Source organism: Phasianus colchicus, chromosome 9 (genome assembly GCF_987193195.1).
Source record: "Phasianus colchicus chromosome 9, bPhaCol1.hap1.1, whole genome shotgun sequence".
Classification (NCBI taxonomy): Eukaryota; Metazoa; Chordata; class Aves; order Galliformes; family Phasianidae; genus Phasianus; species Phasianus colchicus.
In genome coordinates, this window is record NC_143444.1 from 6,070,399 (window position 1) to 6,087,683 (window position 17,285).

At 41.6% G+C, this 17,285-nt stretch overlaps 1 protein-coding gene across 4 annotated transcripts; it reads right to left on the reverse strand.

Moving 5' to 3' along the window:
- Window positions 1-66: 66 nt before the first annotated feature.
- NPL (N-acetylneuraminate pyruvate lyase) lies at window positions 67-16,515 on the reverse strand. 4 transcript variants are annotated; one of them, XM_090145935.1, is made up of 13 exons: window positions 16,382-16,515; window positions 15,036-15,188; window positions 9,586-9,654; window positions 8,148-8,221; window positions 6,958-7,045; window positions 6,474-6,531; window positions 6,307-6,382; window positions 5,027-5,119; window positions 4,084-4,232; window positions 3,667-3,713; window positions 2,800-2,884; window positions 1,609-1,648; window positions 67-484 (listed from the first exon to the last, which is right to left on the reverse strand). In XM_090145935.1, the coding sequence occupies exons 2-13, from the start codon at window positions 15,110-15,112 to the stop codon at window positions 333-335; spliced, it is 1,008 nt and encodes a 335-aa protein (XP_090002061.1). In that variant the 5' UTR covers window positions 15,113-15,188; window positions 16,382-16,515; the 3' UTR covers window positions 67-332. The 4 variants fall into 4 exon arrangements, with proteins under 4 accessions (XP_090002061.1, XP_090002060.1, XP_090002062.1 ...); XM_090145934.1 differs by lacking the exon at window positions 16,382-16,515 and having other exon boundaries at window positions 15,036-15,235; XM_090145936.1 differs by lacking the exons at window positions 15,036-15,188; window positions 16,382-16,515 and adding an exon at window positions 9,820-10,266.
- Between the last annotated feature and the right edge of the window lie 770 nt (window positions 16,516-17,285).

The following is a 17,285-nucleotide window of genomic DNA, read 5'->3' on the forward strand; positions in this document are numbered from 1 at the left end:
GCAGGCAGATCTTTCTTTCTAAACAAAAGAAGGTCAGGATCCCTCTGCTGGAGTAAACCAGTTTGGTTGTTGTTTTTTTGTTTGTTTTTTTTTTTTTGTCTTTTTTTTGTTTGTTTAATGATAGCAGCCAGTGCTGGGCAGTGCAGAGCTCCAGAAGAGCAGAGTGAAGTTAAAGAACAGGTGGCTGGCTACGTGTGTGCCAGCCCTTCCACGCTGATTACTTTCATTTTCCTGAAGGAGATCACAGCCAAATCAGCCCATTGCATTAGGAGCATGCCAAGTGACAGCAAATCCCAGAAAAGGAGCCCCTGCACATCGATGTGGGAGTGAAGTCAGTCACCATCAGGCCACACAATGCTCTCCAGCTTGGCTTTGGCCTTGGCAATGAATTCCTCAGAGGCACTAACAAGAGGAAGCCGTGGAGGTCCCATGGGGATGCCAGAAACAAAAGTCATTACAGCCTTTGTCTGTGCAACACCAAAACCTGGGCAGACAAAAGCAAGATCAGGTTATTTCACACATACCAGTCTCTGGGCAGAAGTCAAAAAGCAGCAGCACACAGTTCCTGTGTAATATGGCATCAACCAGGCTTGAAGCACTTCCCAGAAGTGAGAGCAGCATAACAAAGAGATGTTTGTGCTTGCAGGCAGGAAAGACATTAAGCAAAAACTACACCTAGTTATTACATGTCTTATACTACCACTGTTTCCCTACCAGATCAAAGTATTATCTTAGACATTTGCTTCCCTTTCTGCAACATTTACAGCCTCACAGCTATCCTTGCACAACCTATGAAGCATTCATGTGAAATAGAACCCTGGGAATGATAACACCCTGTTGGCATGCGATGGTGTCAGCAGGGCAGCAGCTTCAACCACCACGGGAAACTTCAGGATGCCTACCTGCCTGTACATCAAGTCTCTTTATGTACCTTTGGGTGTTTGCTTCTTAATCTGTAAGACTAAATGATGATGCATTTCCTCTTATTTCTAATCTGAAAGCTCAGTTAGATTCATTGGAGTACTTATAAAACATGTATAGCAAAAGCACAGTGGATGGTTCTGTTCAACATGTGATCATTTTCAAATATCTTATTCAGTCTCTCTACATTACTCTGGTTTAGTTGGTTTTAATTGCTTTTCATATTAAAATTTAACTTCTAAAAATCAATTCAATTTGAAAATGCTTTGGCCTTGTACATCCTCAAGCAGTTACTCTAAAATTATAGAGCAGCATGAGAAACAAGTATGAGAGCTGCATTCCCCTACTTGGGCATCACTATTCCAGAGAGATGACTCTTAACAAACATTGCCAATGGGCTTTAGGAGACTAAAAACAAACAAACAAACAAAAAAACATAAAAAGAACACTACAGTCAGAATAAGAAAAAAAGTAAATCACAGCTTTAAAGCCGTGAAATTTCACAGAAGGAAGTGAGAGTGAGATCTCTCAGGGATGCTTGGTCAGCTATCAACTCAGGAAGCTGCATAAGTAGCAGTTTCTCATTGTGAAATCTTTCAGGAAGGAAATTCTTAGGGCACAGTGTCTCTGGAGTACTGAGTCTGCATGTTAAGATATAACAACAGACATGGGCAGTATAGAACTTACCTAGTTTGATGACAAAACTGAGAAATTCCCCCGTGAGAAACTAAAAGAGACAAACAACAGTTTATCCATTCCTTCAAATTTAAAGAAGCAGAAGCATATAGAACCATAATGATATTTACATTTCATACAATTGCTACACTGCTTTGAGAAAAGTCTTTGGTCACTGTACTATGGTAGAAAGCACAGCAACAATAACAGAGCATCAAGGTCTCAGGCTACAGTAAGTGAGGCTTTGCTCAGATGCAACAGTCATAGGCACAAAAATAAAGGAAAGTAACTGCTTCCCTTCAAAAAGCTTCAGGTAGGCAGGACCCTCCAAAAGAGGCACTTGCCTCCACTGCCAACCCTTAAATGAGGTCTGGAAACCTTGAATGAAGTGCAGTGCTTGCACCTGAACCCCCCTGTGTTGGCCCTGCCTTCCTGCCAGGTGCTCAATCACTATTTCAAGCCATGACTTAGCTTTTCCACTACAGCCACCTGGGCAGCCCATGTGAAATAATAACTCCATTCCATTGGAATAGGTGAGAGAGTGAGATATTAAAAAAAACATTAGTCTCATTCTATTACTAAAGCTCAAGCTGTCTCTCATTGCAAGCAGTCTGTAAATAGTGGTAAGTCTTGTAGCAGGTTCCAGGGGGTTTACAAAGCTGAACACCCAGTGCCTAGTGAAGAGATTTCCCAGAGCAGACCATGCTTTAGATGTTTGGGTTGTTTTACATTCATCCTGCAGCCACATATCTTTTAAGGCAAAAAAAAAGATGTGTCAAATGTCCCAGTGAGACACAATGATAGAGTAGAGTTTGCATACTGGTTGTTCAGAACTCCTCCAAAACCTTCATGCAGCCTAAGTCCAGGAGGGGTCAGGGCAGAGCACATTTGGGAGAGTTTTCTGTATTACATCTTGTAAGGTATCGGAATATGCCTAGCCAAGGATTTTAGCCACTGTGGGGCTTGCTCAAGGCAAAAGGCCAAGCCACTGTTTGTTCTGCATAAATGAAACCAGCGTGCTGACAGATAAGTATATGTTCAGTATATGTTGAGTTATGAATAGAAAACAGGGGGCTGGAGCTGAAAGCAGTTTGCTTTAGCAGAGATATGTCAGGGCACAGAACAAAACCACACAGAGCACACCCCAGTGCAGGTAGAGGAGAAAGAAGGCTGCTCCCTGTGGGGACAGCAAAAATACTGTACCTGGTACTTCTGTGCTAATGCAAGGTCTGGCTTTGCAAAAGCTTGCAACATCAGGTTGGTTTTCCTACCTAGGTAGTTGTAGGTACTGCCAAAAAAAAAAAAAGTAAATTAGATTAATAAAGCCACAAAGTTAGAAAATGTGGAATAAGAGCTTAGAAGCACTGAAACAAAGTAGCTGCTGGTTTTCTCTCTTGACATTATCAGAATGCCTGTTACTTTCCTGCAGTCTAAGTGCTGTTAACAGAAAAGCATCAGAAGTATGCAAGGCCTATGAAGTAGTTTAGAGATCAGATTTCTCTCCCAAGTTCTTTCAAAAGGGAATTGTTTTTCAAATGTACAAGTAAAAATAAGTAATTATTGCTAACATTCTAGGTAGTAATTCATTTAATGGATCATCTCACAAAATCATAGAGAGCATACAGGAATTCATTTAAGCCCAGCAACCCAGCACAAGAGGAAGAAGTGAAATCAGAAACGAAACTTGGCAAACACTGTTGAAGAGCCCACAAACTTATAAGGTGAACTGAAGTAAATGACTTTAACCTTTCTGGGTTTTTGTTCCATACTAATATGATGAAGATAGGAGTGATTCCCTATTTCAAACAAAAGTATGCTGAAACCTTTGTGTTTGCTTATGGACTGAAGCAATAATCACTTAAACTATAATAAAGGTATATTACACCCTGGGGTCCTAGATAATAAAAGTATCCCAGTGCTACCTTGTTTGTCTGCTATGTACTGTGCAGCTTTACCCTGCAGAATCCTCTGTCTCTGTGACAGGATAGTTACAGAAACACCCCATAGACAGTGGAAGATGTAACAGTAAGATGTTTGTGGGAGAGGGAAAAGAGTTTAAGCAATACTGACCTTCCAACTGCTCCATTTGCCCCTATTGCCAGTGCACTCAACAGTTGCTAGTTTAGGGTAGGAGGAGAAGGAGAATGTTAAATAAATAATCATAGATGCACCTTCAAGAAGAGAGAAACCTCCTGGGACATCCAGGAAGGGAGGAGGACCTCGGCCCAAAGGGATGTGGTTAGTGGGCAATATGGGTGGTAGGTGGATGATTGACTAAATGATCTTAGAGACCTTTTCCAACATTAATGAGTCTATGATTCTAAGATTTTTACTTCAATTAACAACAGAAAGGGGGGTGGGGGAAAGGGGAGGGGAAAGAGAGGAGGACAGCAAAACTACCTGGCACTGTATGTCCAGGGTTATTTTTTTCCTCAAAGCTGAAGCAAGAGAATACCTTAGAATAAATCATTAAAAGGAGTCTCTTACCTCATCTACTCCATAGAGAAACACAAACCGTTCTCTCTCATTCTTGTTTATACACTGTGCAAGGTCCAAGAGGTCTGTGTCGCTGAACTTCACACCCTGGAAGGTGGGGATCTGCTCTCTTATTCCATCCAGCAGCTCCTCAACACGAACTGTGCATAACAGCAACCACACATGAAGAAGCACAGCCCTGTTCTGGGAGATTTCCCTGTCTCTTCCCTAAGTGGTAGATTTTATTTTACAGATTACACACTTTTGGCCTAAGCTTGGTAAACTACATAGCTTTTAAAACAACTATAAGACAAGTTGAGTGACATAAAAGTTACATTAAAAACACATTTTTGAATACTTTGAAAAATTCCTTTTACAAGATCAAGTAGAAAAACCCTAGATAGGTGAAAGTTTAGGAATGAACTGGCAACACAGTATTAAAGAGTAAATACCAAGTCATACATCTAGAAACATCACATCACCTGATGCCTAGTGCAACTAGCTTAAAATCAGTTTTCTATTCATATTCCTTTGCTAAATAGTAAGACTTGAAAAGCATTCAGATTTTGAATGTAGTCTATGAGCAAACATGACAATGCATTCAGTGTATACCAAGAGAGATTGTGGTCACTCTTCAAAAAAAAACAAATGGGATTCTACTTTGCTTACCCAAGGCAGTTATCTATCATGGACCACATTAGCTGCAAAGCAATATTTGCTGTTAACTCCTCTATTCCAGTTGCTGAGAAATCAGAAGCAATGACTTTTTCCACTAAAGAGAAATTCATTGTATCTTCCAGTCTTGGAAACTAATCCCAACCCAATGACCCCTACCATAATAGCTTGTGTATGATGGGAGCAGAAGCCATTGGTAGGTCAATCACACCAGCCACTGGGATCACCCAGGATGCTGTGAGTTTAGGGGCTCAAGAAGAGCTGACTAAGCAGTACTTACTCTTTACACCCGTCAGAGCTGGAATGTGGTAGTAATAAAATGGAACTGTAGGGGCTTCGGATGCAACTTTCTGTAAGAAACCAAGGAGTTCATCTGGAAGAAAAGGACCAAATGAAGGGAATGTCAAATTCACAGCAGCCAGGGACTGTGGAACAACCATTCATAGCTTGTGGAACGTATATAGCCAATAACATATAAACCTGCACACATCACGAAAATAAAATGTAACTATCCTTAATGGAAGACCTCAGGGAAGGTCATATATATTCTAAACCAATCTGGTTTCAGCTGACATTCTTCCTGAGAATCTTTTCATTGCATCCTTCATAATCCTGAGGCAATCTTCTCATAGGCATTAGAAGGAAGAGGAATGTCAAAAAGCTCTGTGTTTAAACCTTGCTGTCATCCTACTACAATCACTGCAAAGGTCTTCTGCTGTTTGCGCCTCTGTGTTTTACCAGTTCAATTGCTGCTGATTGTGTCCTTGGCCATTGATACCAGCCATTCTGGCAATCCACTCCTGTTTCTTCTGGTGCTTTCATAAGTATACAATTTCATTCATAAACCACTTAGACAAAAGATTTCTGTTTCAAACCTCCATGTGATACGTGTTTTGTTTTTGTTGGTTGTTTTTTTTTGGTTGGTTGGTTGGTTTTTTTAATCTTATGTTAGTTATATCAAAAGCAAAAGACTCAATTTCTAAGTTTTGAGAACCAAAGGGCAGATAATCCTGCTAGGCATGCCAAGTCACAAACCCCACTAGCTCAATGACAGTGGATGTGGCTGTATCTACAGCTCATTGAGTTGGTCGGCATCCACTGAGGGTGATCATGGATCTGAATTCTTTCTAGCATAGCCCAGATCAAGTGTGACCTCAGTACTGTCTACTGTGTAAGCTGACTACTCTCTCAAAAGACACCCCTCCCACTTCTTGCTGTGAAACATTTGGTACTTCCTATTTTTAAAAAGATTGTACTAGGTTTTGCTTTTGTATGGTACCAGACACATCACGGATGTGCAAACATTATAACCACCATATTTTACAAAGAAAGAAAACAGAACACGAGAGGATTAATGCACAGCTCGAATGCCTAGCCTTAGAGAATATCCTTTAAAATGTAGGAATTGGAAGAGACACCTTGCAAGCAGCTGAAAATACTCCTATTGCTCAGAGAAAAGCCACACTTGCTCTACAAGGAGCAGTATTATCATCACTGGTTCTCATGGAGAACCAATAGTATAAAAGGGTCTCAGGAGATCTGGCAGTCACATCTACTCACCTTTCTTTGTGGGTTTGAAGAAGGAGGGAGCTATTACTGCAATACCACTAGCACCTATGGCTGCTGCATGTCTGGCCTACAAAAGAAGGAATCATAAATACCTGAAGGTACATCTGCTTTTATGTTTATTATGCACATAGTGGAAAGAAGTCTTATAGTATACACACCAGTTCTTGGGACTCCAGTAGACTTAAAGCTCCCACGTGAATTATTACATGATCCAGCCTGCACAACAACAAATTCAGAAGGTTTGAGGAGGTTTCAGCAAAGACAAAAAATACCCATCTGCCAAAAAGAACCAGTTTAAACTAGGAAGTGACACAGACTAAGAACTTCAGTGGGCTAAATTAAAAAACAGCACCACCTTTGGCTGTCTGCTCCTGCTAAGGGAATTTCCAGGGTTTTTGTCTGTCCACCCTTCAGTGCTGCAAAGAGGACTCTCACAAGCTCTGAGCTGAGTGGAAATGGATACCAGCTAACTGGCAACTACAAAAAAGTAGGCTTCTATGACAAAGGAGCTGGGGAAAAAAGCTCAACAACAGAAGTACTCAAAGTCAAAAAAAATGTTATCAGCAAATGTGGCTTTGCAATCAGGTATGCCTGTACCATAACATGAGACTTGGAATTCCCGGCTCCCTCTCAGCTACTCACTTGTCTTTCCCTTGGCACATCCATTCTTCTGCCAACTGCTTCCTCTCCTGGATGCTAAGGGACAGGCCTTCTCCTGTGGTGCCATTCACTGTTTCAACACAACACAACACAACACAACACAACATAGCTGTTGAGGTCTGGCCCAATACATTGGTTATACTGAAAAAAAGTACTGACAATTCTGATGATATTAAGCAGTATTATATTTCCCTCAATCAATTTTAAGACATCAGTCTGCACGAGCATCTGCAAGGGGTTTACAGTGTTGTCACTGCTAAATGCTTGTGTCTAAAGTATATTTCAGCATCAGCAGTTGTGAGAGGAAGGAGACAAAGCCAGCTGCTGAAACTGTCCCATGTCCTCCCCAGCAGATGCTACCTCTTTCACCCAGCAAAAAGTTAAGTGCATGAAAGGACACTCAGCAAGGGAACTGTCACTCCTTCACTACAAGGAATCTGAACTGAAATTTGGTGATTCTGTCATGAGTGGAACCATGTGTCTGAGGCTTAAGCACCTAATGGAAACAAGGAAATGTCAGTACACTCTGTCAAAAAATAAAAATAAAATAGATTAAACTGAGGCTGCTGAAGTCACTGCCATGCTCCAGTTTCCATTCTGCACGTCTTTTGACTAAAATTTTGAACAGAAACCTCAGCATTGACTTCAGCTTACTTAACTATGCAAGACTATGAACAGAAATGGTTTATCAGCTGCTCTGTCACCTATCCAGCCATCCCTCAGAGAGGGGAACAAGAGAGAGCAGCAGCTGCTGTTGTATCACACAGTGCATCACATATCTCTTACAGAAACTCACTTGGCCTTGAGGAACCCTTTGGAACTTCTGGACTGCTGAGTGAATGTTTTTTAAGTCAGATGATTATATCTTACTCAGGAAAAGGGAAGAATCATTCAATTGAGTCTTCTCTTTCAAATACAGCATTATCCATGACTGCTGGGAAGTCACTGTATGAAGGCAATTCTAATTTTACCCTGCACAGAAATGGGCTGTAGGTAAAACCAGATCTTTAAGTATTGTTTACACCATCTCCAGTGGTGAATATAAACATGAGTGATGACCTCACATACACAATCCCTCCCATTCCAGCTCCTATCAGGCTAGACATCACAGGATTGCTTTCCAGACAAAAGGAACATTACGCACTTTCTGTGGGGAAATAAAGAAAACTTACCAAAGATGTTCTTCACGTTCTGCTCGCTTACCAGGTAATCCACATACTGGTGAATCACTGAAAGGTTGATTTGTCTGAAATGAAAGGAACGACAGCAACCTTAGGAGTCTCAGCAACTCAAGTATCTACCTACAGCAATTTTAAACTTAGAGATTCAGTAATCAAAAATAAAGTCATGTATTTCTGAAGTCTTGCATGTGTGCACGCACAAATTACCCCAAGGTATGACACCTTCAGCATGTGTTTAACATTCCACAAGCAATGAGGCACACTTGAACCTTCTGGACTGCTAAGAGAAGCAAGAGTGCTCTTGAGAGCACAAAGGTATTTGTGCACGTGCTGGCAAATAGTTAAACTACACTTGTAACTACAGGACATGGGCTGTGAGACAGAGCCTGCTGCATGTGACTTTGACCTCTCTCTCTGATTAAAGGATGGAGAAAACAACAGACTTCCCTGACAAACAGCGGAAAGCGATTTATAGGCTTGTTTTCTCTCCAGAAAAAAAAAGAAAAAATGTTTATCAGTGCACAGTATTTTATTCTTGTTCCCATTTGCTAAACATGCAGACTGACCCCACAGTCTGACGTTCGATTCTGGGACCTTTACTGGGTTTACAATTTACCCCAGTTCTCACACGATGCATCTTATGAGGACCAAGCATCCCAGGCAGAGGGCCCAGATGACACTCTGAATACCACCTTGCAGTAAGTTCAAGCAGCAATAAAAAACAACACTGAAAAGAAGTTTTCTTTAAAGGAAGAAAGCAAGCAGTCACTGCAATGTACATAAATTCCCTTACTGACACAGGACCATGCTCTACAGCACATCTACATTGTAAAGGCTCACTTTCAGAGGACTGTATCAATAAATAACAACCATTTTCTTCAAAAATATAAACCGTGACACATCCCCCACTAGAGAAGCTCGGGGCCCTTTGCTGACTCCAAACAACTCCATCTTGCAACATCAAAGTGCAGTAAGGAGGACATCTGTTTATCATCTCTTCCACGAGGAAGGCGGAAATTGAACTTTTGATTTGACATTATTTTTGGAACCGTGCAGTCCTTGCAATGTTTTGTTCTGGTTTAGACTAATTCTGCTGACACATGCATGCATGCAAGAGCACGCAGGAGTTAGTTAGGGGCAAGAAAAGAGTAAAAGGTCATCAGATTTAGATCATTTCTTAGCTCTTAAGACTCCTTTTTAATGACGATTTGCGTTTGAAAATCCTGCCATGCTAATACGATGTACTGTGATTTAGTTTGCACCTACAAAAAAAAACCAAAACGGATTAAGGACTGATCCAACCTGCACGACAGCCTCTCACCCAGCAGATCCCCATCCCAGAGATCTGATCAAATGGCAAGCCAAAGCGACCAGTTCCAAAGAAGAAAGGAAATAGCTGACGGCGTTGACACGACCAGGCGATGCTTACCCATCAGGAGTCATTGGGGTGACTGTGGCAGCGACCAGACCCTCCAGCTTCTTTCTGGGTGTCATCGAGCTGATCGGGGAAAAATAAACAAAAAAGATCAGCAATCCCCCCATCTTTAGAGCTTTGTCTCCGCTCACTCCAGCTAAGAACGGCATCAGAGACCTGAAGCCGATGTCGACAGGGTGTTCGGGGTGTCAGAGGGCGAGCCGCCCCCCCGCCCCACAGCCCCCTCACCTCCACAGCCCGCGCGCGAAGCGTCCCGCCGCCTCCGGAGCGGCTGTGAGGCGGCTCCGCCCCGCCCCGCCCCGCCGCTGGGGCTGGAGGATGAGAGTTCGGAGGAGCGGCTGAAGGAAGCGGGGCTGCTCAGTTTGGAGAGGAGGAAGCTGAGGGAAAACCTCACCCACGTGTGGTTTTAGCAGATGTGCGGCACATGCAGCACGCCGCCTGGGTCCCGTGGAGAAAGGCAGCAGTGCACATCACCGCCTGCTCTGAACTCCCAGCAGAACCATCTGGGTTTCCTACAGCTGATGTCTTAGAGCTAGTTGTCTGCCAGTTGTGCTCAGACTTATAGTTCTGTGTAGAACTTCCAGATTTGTGCTGATCTGTGCTATGATAGGACCAATATCCTTAAATATCTGCCATTTTGCCTAATTAAGGTGCTTGCTCGAAGCGATAGTTACTTCCAGATTTATTGCTTATCTGTGATAATCACAGAATCACAGAAAGGCCCGGGTTGGAAGGGACCTCAAGGATGATGAATCTCCACCCCCCCTGCCACATGCGGGGCCACCAACCTTCACATTTCATAGCAGCCCAGGCTGCCCAGGGCCCCATCCAACCTGGCCTTGAACACCTCCAGGGATGGACGGGGCATCCACAGCCTCTCTGGGCAGCTGTTCCAGCACCTCACCACTCTCTCTGTAAAGAACTTCCTCCTGACATCCAACCTAAATCTTCCCTCCTTGTGCTTACAACCATCCCTACTTGTCCTGTTACTGTCTACCCTTGTAAAAAGTCAATTCCCCTCCTGTTTATAATCACCTTCTATCAGCCTTTTCTTCTCCAGGCTGAACAGGCCCAGCTCCCTCAGCCTGCCAAATAAATAAACATCCTTCCTGACCACAAGACTTCTATACTAAGAGCTATACAGGGGCACGAGTCCAACACAGTAACCAATCAGCAGAATGCAGATGGTGCCCTCAGAAATCCTGCGCCCAAACATCAAATTGAGTAGGGGGACGCCTCCCCAAACGACCACCAAAGACCCTGAAGAACTCTGCCCAGGCACAGAAGACTCAATTATGTTTGTGTAACCTGCAGAACAATCCCCTGTTGTTGCGTGCTCCGGGAGCACATTTTTCATGCAGTCACATAACGATCTCAGAGGTGGTTGGGTCTCTGGTATTCCTCCTCCGCTCCAAAATATGCTCACTGTGGGCAGTTAGTGTTCAGTGGTCACTTTTCGTGCTGTTTGGTTTCACTAGCACATCTATTTTTCATTTCTTTGAGACTTTTCTCCCTTTTTCAGATGTCCTTAGAGCAGCTCAGAACAATCCGTAGTGTCTTTAGAGGAGTTAGGTACTTTTAGAGGGGTGTGGAGCTGATAGCATCATTGAGTTTTAAAGGCCCAAAGAGAAGCTGAAGTGTTATTTCTAGAAAAGAAGTTTCAGAACTGCAGAAAAGAGTTCTAGAGCAGTTGCATGGAGATCAAGAGGGTTTTGAGAGCTATTGTAGTATTGCTTAAAGCAATGCGAGGGAATTTAGATTAGATTAGTGCAGTTTAGAGGGCTTTCAGAGAGGCAGAGTGGTTTTAGATGAATACATAGCTTCTCACCATTGCTTATAACTGATTCTGGAACTGTTTAAAGAAGTCCAGGCTGATTTAGTGCCACTTTCGAGTGCTTTAGAAATAGTTAAATTCTTGTATTTAATTCATAAATTAAATACATTTTAATTTAAAGGAGCAATTTAGGGGGTGTAATTCAGCTCTTTAAGAGACTATCCGAGGTGTTTCATAGCTGTCCAAAGGGGTTTAGGGCATCTCAAAGCATCTCCAAGCAGTTTGAGAAGTCCTTGGAGGAACTGCAGAGACTCAAATGAAATTCAGAGGTTCTCAGGTCAATATAGAAGAGATCTAGATATGATCAGATGAATCTGAAAATTGCTTAGAGCAGGAATAGAAGGATTTTAGGGCTGTTTAGAGGACCCTAGCACTCTTTATGGGGATATTACAGCTCCTCAGGACTGCTTAGAGTGCTTTTAAAGAGCTTTGGAGGAACTTGAGTGATTTCTGAGATCTTTAGGGATGTTTACAGGAAGTTCAAGGCATCTGAATTGCAATAAATCTTTTGAGATATTTAGAACTATTTTGGGGCAGTTTAAAGCTGATTAGAAGAGTTTTAGAGTAGCTGAGAGACCATTCAAAGTTGTGTAAATTACACGTTTTGAGGCAATTGCCTTATTGTGGTTACAGTAAGCTGTCCTTATGGCTCTTCGGAGCTGATTAAAGGATTTTTAAGCAATTTAGAAGAGATGAATAGTTTAGAACTGCCTATAGGGGGGTTAGGATAGTCTTAGAGTGGTTAAGAGTGCTTTTGAGGAATGTTACAGTGGTCCCAGCCCATTACCTCCCCAGTTCAGAATTGGTTGAGGGCTGGGACTGTCTTCCTGCATCTTTCTAAGCCATGTTCACTGTTTCTGACACTCCTCACTGAGGATGGCTCCCTCCCCCAGTCCTTAGGTGAGGGTTTTGTGTTTCAGGTCAGTCACTCAGAAAGAATGTAATTAAGAAAATAACGGTAAAGAAAGACTGTAAGGCTTTCAGATATTTATGCTGATAAAGCTCTCTGTAATTACCAGAAGAAAGCAAAGAGAACTGCACCTCAACTAAAACTGATGTGCAAGTTATTCAACAGTGGATTGAAGGACAGCATAAGTTCACTTTCCCAGTAGTATATAATAGAGTGGATAATTACTAACTCTCCTCCAGGCATCAGCAAATTAACACCTGCATAAAAGGGAGTTCTTCCCGAACAATGCAAGAGTCTCATTAGGCTGAAACTCACACCCATCCTTTACTTTTGTCCATCTAGTAAAATCCTGCCGTCCCAATACACCAATTGAGCAATCAGCAGTGCCAGTGATGTGCATGTGAGTACAGCAACCTAAGGACAATGTTTCTCCCGATGTTCCTCCCAAGGGAAAGAAGAAATGAGCTTACTGTGGCCATTTAAAATACTTCCTCTCCTTTATACTCATTTTGAGAGTGTGTTTAATGCCAAAAATACACATTTAGTAAGGCTTAAATGGCTCTGGAAATTTATATTCAGGAAAATACAAACAAGAGAACTTGTATTCAGGAGAGAATCCAACATTTGCATTGTAAATTTTGGGTAAGGCAGAAGAAAGGTTTAGGCTGTGTGCAGCTGCAGCATGCTGTGCAGTGACCGGAAAAGCATCACCCCGGTAACCACAGAAATAAGTGGCAAAGTGTCAGTGCTGCCAAAACTCAGAGGATGGTAAGGACACCAATGAGAACAGTGGCTATTTTTCAAAAACAATTAGAGGAATAAAAAATATGGTTTTATAGATGTAAGTATCTTTTTTTCCAGTGGGAAAATAAATGAACATCAATGTCAAAAGCTTATCTAAATTACCCCATATATCAATTCAGTTTCAAAGAGGGGAGTTATAAACATTTAAGAATCAGACTTTTTGTGCCAAGAGGCACAGCTAGGTTGCCATGTGCTGACGTAGTGAATTGACATAGCTACTAAGAACTTGCTTCATTATTCAGATCACTGATTTGCTAAGGTAGGTCAGCCAAAGGTACTCCAGTTTTCCTCCAAAGGACGTTAGATTGCTGTGCTTTTTGTTGCTGTTTCTACATTAACATCTCCAACATTTTCTACATTGGCTACAATTGAACACCTCTGTCCTTTAATTTTACCTTCCCCAAACCACCTACACCAAAGATCTGGATTTTCCCATTTCTCAAGCTATCACGTGTGCAGTTGTGTTTGGGTGTAATTAGAATACACTTTTGCTTCTATCTCTGAAGTAAATAAACATACCCAGATACACTCTTCTTTCAAAGACAATATTCTGACCCAAATCTATTTTCAGAACTAACTGCAAGTACCAAAGCCTAAATGATGGCAGAAACTCAAAAAGGTACTCCTGATGGAAGTGATAAAATTCCCTCATATAGCCTATTGTCTACTGGCACTCAGAAGTACAGTATCTGAGAAGCTGATGCTTTTTCCTAATTTTTCTAACACAGATATTCACTCGTGTCTGCTGCATTAAAGATGTTTGACATGCCAAGATGTTAAACCTCTAGATGTCAGGGCATTTAAATACTTAATGGCCCCAGAGACAGTTCACTAGAGAATATTCAGATGCAAGGCTCTAGAATTATAGAGAACTGTCACTATACAATGGATCTGTTAATGAACCAAAGGGACTCTTGGCAAGCAAGAGGATTTGAGGGAATTTTTAATTAAAATAAACTTCACCTCTGAAAACAAACAACAGTGCCATCTGCTGCAGGAAGCAGCACTGGATCATCTTTGGAGAGAGACCGAGTTTTTCAAGAAGCCCCATCAAGAAGCCTTACTGCATAATCTAAGCAAGAAAAATACCCACCAAAATACCCACACTCATTACCAAGATCTCCATCCTTAGAAGATGGGAAAAGTTCTGATATGATCCATACTCATGCAAGAAGGATCAGGAACAACTTTAGGAGACAAGCCCTCAATCAGAGAACACTTTCCTACTGCCATACAACACTAACTCCAGTGTGCCAAAAACTACACTCACAACTTGATTGCAAGGACTTTGAAATTGATTCCATGTTCTGCCACACATTACAAGTGGTCCTCATCTGCATTCTTGAAGACCTGAAAATAAAAAGCCCCCGAACATGCTGTTTTTTCAGTTATCTCCTCATAAGTTTTTGGAGAAAGTGGTAAACTCTATTTTAGGAGAGCATTTTCCTTGACACTTCTCTTATTCTCTGGGCCTGTTTCCATTATCCCTCAACATGCTTTCAGGTCCCTGGGCTCTCTATGGCAATTTCTGCATACCTAGGTCTTTTTCACATTGGGGACTGTCCCATTATTAAAAAAACTTTGAGTCAAGAGCACCCAGACCACAAGACAGGGGAGCTGTAAGGTGTTGTCACTCCATGCAGTGTGCAGATGGAGAAAGTTGAGAATGAGAGGGAGAGAAGGAGGGGAAAAAAAAGAAGTAGAAGGCCAAAGCAGGCAAAGAAAAATGGAAGTGAGACATCACCTTAAAGACTAGGAAGATGGAGCAAGAAAGAGAAATTGTGGAAGCACTCTCTTTCTGCCTTTAAAGACAGGGCAACAGGCATTTGCTTGAGGAACTGCTGGAAGATGTAGTGATTACCTATCATCTTTCTGGGGATGATACTGAATGCCTACCTTATTCTGGAGAGCCCATCTAGCAGACAGAGGTCTTGGGCTGCTGCTGTGGTTGTTAATAACTTCATTTTCCTCATTTCTGGAGAATGTTATTTGTGGTATGGATGGCTGGTGACTTCAAACGCTACACTTTTTCAAACACGGTTGACTTTCCTGTTGATAAGAAGCCATCAATATGTAGCTGTTCTCCTTAGAGCTGCTTTTGCTCTAAGTAATGCCCTTAGACAACTGATATCTGGCTCTTTAATCTTCAGAGTTGTATTTGCAAAGGAGAATATACATTCTCTCTTACATTAGGCTATAGCTGTTATCATGTCACTGTTATCTTATGTCACTGTTAAATACAATTAAAAAAATCAAAAATACCACTACAACATCTCAAAGATAAAGATTCCCCTTGATTCATGTTCATTTTTCTGAGTAGAATCTGTCAAAAGCAGAAAGAGGATAAACTGGTAGGGGATACTGAATTCGCTCCATATCCTTCCAGCACCCAAGGGGGGCGCAGGTTTTCTCTGCATTATTTAGCCACACTAATGCTGGCTAAAGAAGTTTCCTGAAGGAATTGCTTGTGGTTCAGCTGGCAGCTAGATCCCTAAACAGATTCATATTTTTAAAAAACTCATATTTTGGAAAGCAGCCAAGTGAATAAAGCAGTGTATTAAGCTGAGAAAGATTCCAATGTCTTTGGGCTCTATGGACAGAAGAGCTTTAGGGAGATTTTTCATGGAAGCTGCGAGGATTAATTTAGGATTAATTCTTCAAACTTAAAATGATTCAGAAATGTTGACCTTCAGCAAAAAAATCTTCTAAAACTCTATGTCAGGAATGCTCTGGAGTGGTGCTGGATGTAGGATGCTTTTTATTTGGACAAGATCAGTGAGTTCCATGCAAACCCTGATGAAGTGAACCACTAGCAACAAGTCACTCATTTGGAAAGATTTTAGATAGCGCTCTCACTGAACAGCTGTTGTCTCATTCACAAAGGCTATCTTGATGTAGTGAAAAAACAATACTCATCGTCAACTTAGAATGGGAATTGCTTTAGCAACTGTGTCATCTATTCAAAGTAGAAGGGAGATGCAATAGTTTCATGTCTCTCTTGTAACAGGCAAAAAGTGCATGGACAAAATTCACACAGGCATTTCCAGAAAGCAAGGGATTTATGGCTGAAGGCCAACCAAATAATGGCAAGTTGCTGTACTGTTGAGGGATATGGTTTAGCGAGAACCATTGGTGATAGATGGATGGTTGGACTGGATGATCTTATAGGTCTTTTCCAACCTTCGTGATTCTGTGATTCTGTGATTCTGTGAAAATGTTACAGCACAAGGTCCAAACACCACCTCATTAGAGAGATCTTCCATTTACAAGGGATAACATGGAGACTTCTTGGAACAGCACTTCGGTACATTCAACTGCTTCTTCAGAAGGTGGTAGTCTTGTGTTACTCCCATTGCCTTACTGGAAATGAGAAGAAAACAGAACTTGCTAGAAGGTTTTCTCTTTCTTTAGAGCAAGGAGATAAGAGGTTTCTTTAGGCAGATGAATTAGAATGATAAGGATCATCTAATCATATAGAAAGACTCAGACCATTATTTTTAGTAACTATAAACATCACACACCTAACTTCTCTGTTTTGAAGTAAGAGCTTCTGCAGCAACTGATAGGTGTTTGCAAAAGCAAATGCATTTATACCTGAAGACTCCCAGTTTTTTTAAATCAGAATCATCAAGTGGAAAAGCAGCTGATGCTGAGAGAAGCTTAGGAGGAAAGCAAGACTGCCTGGAGCACGTAAGCAGCGTGCATTCCTCTCAGTCCCTTACACACCCTTTTTTTCATATTAGTATACAGACTTCCCAGTTAGAAGAACACGACTCAAAGTTATCATTAACTATACTGTAACAAAACATTTTTCATGAGTTTGTCTAATGCTGACACAATTAGGCCAATGGAAAAGGTTCATCAATTTGTGCAAGCAATGTGTGCTCACCCCTAGGAATAAAGGTGACCTAAAAAACACTTGCATACATTTGACAGCAATGATTGTAATTACAACAAAGAACAAACCTAAGCATTTTTGCATTACAGCATGTTGTTTAAGGGCTTGTCTAGGCTCGTTAATGACCACTGTAGCTAAGCCTACACAGAGGAAAAATGGAAACCACCAGTACCACAGCTTTGTCCTTATATTTATCCAATAGAAGTTGGTAGCCTGAAATACCACAACTTAAGTGCACAACGCTGTAA

Bases quoted from the DNA above. Each gene is read 5' to 3' on its own strand.
- NPL (XM_090145935.1), bottom strand. From the start codon at position 15,112: ATGAGGAAAATGAAGTTATTAACAACCACAGCAGCAGCCCAAGACCTC. The intron at 9,655-15,035 runs GTAGGCATTCAG...TTCCCCGATCAG, and splicing joins GATGGGCTCTCCAGAATAAG to CTCGATGACACCCAGAAAGA. The intron at 3,714-4,083 runs GTAAGAGACTCC...ACCCTAAACTAG, and splicing joins TTCTCTATGGAGTAGATGAG to CAACTGTTGAGTGCACTGGC.